Raw genomic sequence first — 3,723 nt, 5'->3', positions numbered from 1 at the left:
GCTCTGAGCAACAGCGGTTTGAGTCCAGCCCGAGCTGAGCAGCCGCTGAGCTGCCAACAGGTAGCAGGATGGCTCAGCTTAAAAAAAAAAAGGAAAAAAACCAAAAAAACCGCAGGGCTAGCTTTCATGGGAGAGGAAGAATGACACAGAGGGTGGAACCAAGAGTGAAAGAGAATCGCTCCCAGGCTTTAAGCCCTAATCAAGGAAATGCTGATTCGCCTTGCTAGATGCTAGATTTCAGAACTGGTCTGAATCAGTGACTCCTGTATCCTCTCAGTTTTTTTCCTTTTTGAATGGGTATGTCTACAACGGTTATCCTTACCTATCCCACCATATCTTCGGTTTGGGGAGGGACATGGATAACCTATGTCTAGTTCTCTGGTCTTCAAATTGAGAGGAACTGTTATTTGAGGAGCTGGACCCAAGGAAGCTCAATTGTGCCTGGATCTGAGTTAGCTGACGAGATCCTGGACTTCAAACTGCTGCTGTAATGGGATGAGACTCAAGAGGAGTCTGGTAGGGGGCGAGAATATTTTTGCATGAGGGAGGAACATGAATCACCGGGGGCCAGTGGTGAACTATGTAGCCAGCCTCCAAATAGCTCCCAATGATCCTTGCTTCCCTTCCATGCCCTCATGAGTCCCCTCACACAATGAATGGACCTGTGTGACCAATACGATACTGTGGAAGTGACAGTGCTACATATGGCTTCTGAACCCAGATCAGAAAGAGTACAGTGGCTCCCACCTTGCTCTCCTGGATCGCCACCTGTGGCAAAAACCAGCTGCCATGTCATGAGAACACTCAAGCATGAGTGCTCTAGAGAGGCCCATGTGGAGAATGGGGCCTCTTGCCAACAGTCGTACTCTACTCAAGAGTCATGTGATTGGGAAGAGGATCCTATAGCCCCAATCAAGCCGTTAGATGACCTTAGCCTTGGCCGACATCTTCATCAGGACCTTGTAAGAGACCCTGTGGCAGAACTGCCCAGCCAAGCCACTCCCGAATTCCTCAGTTACCCACAGTAACTGTGTGGTAACCAATCTGAGGGATGCGCAATGGTTAGTACACCAGGTCAACTGGCAGAACCAGGATTTGAGCCCAGTTCTGTCTGACTCAGGAGCTCTTAACCGCTATTCCCTGCTCCAGTCAATACCTGACCTGGCCAGTGGCGGGGTGGGCTGGCAGGAAAAACAGGAGAGAAGCTCCGGAGTCCCACTGAAAGCACCCATGAATGATGGGAGGTGTCTTTCAAGGTTCGTTTTTAGATTCTAGCCCTCAAAACCACTTTCATTCCAGCGCACAGGATTATGTGGGGTTCCCATCTACGTCATGGGCTTTCACATGTTCATGCCTCTGCTCACGCTGCTCCCCGAGGCACCCTCTTCATCTGGCAAGGGCCTACTCGTCCATGGTCCTTTAGTTTAAATCTCTTCATTTTGATGTTCTCCTTGATAGATTTCCTACACTCCCACTGGACTCCCCTCCCAACCTGCTACAGGGAACCCAGAATTAATTACATTATCACCTCTGCGTTCCACACAAACCACTTACCATGCCAATAAATGTATCAAATTTTAGCTATAAAGTATTACTTACAGTCTGTGTTCTGTGCTAGAGTGTAAGCTCTTACAGGCAGAAACCTCATCTTACTCAGAAGCTGAGTCATTAGGTGAACTGCCCAATCTTTCTGGATGGTGGGAGGTGAGATCTCTCCCTCCCTCAGTCCTTGCTATTCCGGGCAGGCATGGAACTTCCGAGGGCCTCACCTGGCAGAGAGCGGATGAACTCGTAGACATCTTCTACGTTCCATTTGGTGGGCTCACTTGGCAGGAAGTGGTGTCCCATGCCAACCAGGTCCCGCATGTGCATGTCAGGGAGCTCCAGGTCCCGCTGGCCTTGTCGCCGGCGGGAGGTGGATGAGCTGGCTGAGATGGGCGACAGGGGTTCCTCATAGCTTGAGTTATCTGAGCAACGGCTGGAGTCTTCCTGGCTGTGCGTCAGCTGCAATGCAGCCGTAACTGAAAGGGGTACAGTGCCTGTTGGCTGGGAGCAGAGAGAAACAGTTTTCTTTAGGACGAAGGAATCAACCATCTCTAGCACAGTGACGGGCAAAGGCAGGTATATTTCCCTTCTGTACTTGGCCGAGCGCTACCTATCTTTGAGTTCCGAGGTCATAAAGCATCCTCTGTGCTGTCCCCTCTCTTGACGCTAAGCAGAGGTAGCTGCTCTAGTTAGTATTGGAGCATGTACCACACTTGAGTGTGATTATCTGATTACATGTCCACTGTTCCTTCTAGGTGTGGGGTTTTAAACCAGAGTTCCATGGATTTCAGGGGGTGGTCAATGAACCACCAGAAACAGCGTGTGAAAATTCCTGTGTGTGTACATTTGGACAGACGAGTAGCTCTTATCAGATTCTTAAAGAAGTTTACAACCAAAACAATAACAACAAGCAGCAAAATACGCATTCGGCTCTGAGGCAGCACACTAGGCTGCAGTTTCTTTAACGCAACTGAGAGCCTTAGTGCCTAACAGTTCCTGGCACACAGCTGGTGCTAAAAAAAAATATTTAATGAATGAACACCCATGTTGCTGGTAGAGGCCTTCAAGGGCTCAGTGCTCTAATGTTCACGGAAGCAGCACAGTGGCAAGGTAATGGTGTAGGCTGCCTTCTCACCCAGCCCTCCATCTCAGACAGGAGGTAGCCAGAACAGCCGGGCAGGGGAGACCCCGTTTCCATGGCCCCAGATGTCATGGATGGAGGAAAAATGAAAGGGGAGGGGTGATGTTGGGACAAGGTCACTGAAAATCAGGGCAAGTTATCTCATAAGCATCCACGGGTCTAAATGAAGGGACAGGGGGAAGACGTGATCTGACAGATTAGGAGAAATGGGAACAGGACAGGGCATGCTGATGTCAGCAGCAGAAAAGGACTGTGGGTGTCCTGGGGGTGGCTCCGCCAGCCTTCTCACCTGCTTCTTGGTATCCTTGGTAAGTGTGGGCAGACTCGCTTTGCTGGCCCGACGGCGGTTGTGGGTCGTGGCTCCCGCCTTCTGCAGCTTGCTCCGGTCCGTGTGGAAAAGCCCCACTCGTTTGGTGCATCCCACATTGTACCTGTCAGAGTCAGGGACAAGGGAAGTCAGAGCAGTCGCAGGGTGTATGGGCTCCAGGCAGAGTAGGAGCAGCCAGGCTATCTGGCAAAATCTGAGTCCGTCTACTTGCTCCAATCCTAAACCCTCGCCTGACACAGCCACCTGGGTCATGGGGAGAACTCGCGGCCGTTCTCCTACAGGCACTGCCTGTGCGGACAAACTACTGCCCGCTGTCCTGCTGGAGAGAAGCCTGGCAGCGCACCGCCGAGGGCATGAGGGCCGAGGACTGCCCAACTCCAGCTGGCCTGCACAACACCTGTCACTGGGGGCTGAAGATTTCTTCGCTTTTGGGGGCTAAGAGCTTCAAGGGCAGCCCCTCTTCCACCTTGGTACAGACCACAGTGGGCTTTAGAGTCAGACGAGTCTAAATCCCCAGTCCTCTGGCTTCAGGCACAATTACTTATCCTTTGCGCCTCAGCTCCTGAATGTTTTTTTTTTTTTTTTTTTTTAAAGATTTTTATTGCGGAATTGGGGGGAAGGGAACAGTGCTGGGGAATTGGAGAAGGGGAACAGACAAGTTGCTGTCGTTTTGTTCTTCAGTCTAGTTGTGGAGGACATCGCTTCACTG

At 51.1% G+C, this 3,723-nt stretch overlaps 1 protein-coding gene across 1 annotated transcript; it reads right to left on the bottom strand.

Moving 5' to 3' along the window:
• Positions 1 to 56: 56 nt before the first annotated feature.
• Positions 57 to 3,569, bottom strand: LOC109378756 (polyhomeotic-like protein 2). The gene is made up of 2 exons (XM_019635043.1): positions 2,976 to 3,569; positions 57 to 2,046 (listed from the first exon to the last, which is right to left on the bottom strand). Exons 1-2 carry the CDS (start codon positions 3,264 to 3,266, stop codon positions 1,723 to 1,725), a joined length of 615 nt encoding a protein of 204 aa, XP_019490588.1. The 5' UTR covers positions 3,267 to 3,569; the 3' UTR covers positions 57 to 1,722.
• Between the last annotated feature and the right edge of the window lie 154 nt (positions 3,570 to 3,723).

The sequence above is a fragment of the Hipposideros armiger genome, unplaced genomic scaffold (assembly GCF_001890085.2).
Source record: "Hipposideros armiger isolate ML-2016 unplaced genomic scaffold, ASM189008v1 scaffold_3265, whole genome shotgun sequence".
Taxonomy (NCBI): domain Eukaryota; kingdom Metazoa; phylum Chordata; class Mammalia; order Chiroptera; family Hipposideridae; genus Hipposideros; species Hipposideros armiger.
The sequence above is the reverse complement of the archived record's forward strand: the minus strand, read 5'-3'. Positions and strand labels throughout refer to the sequence as shown.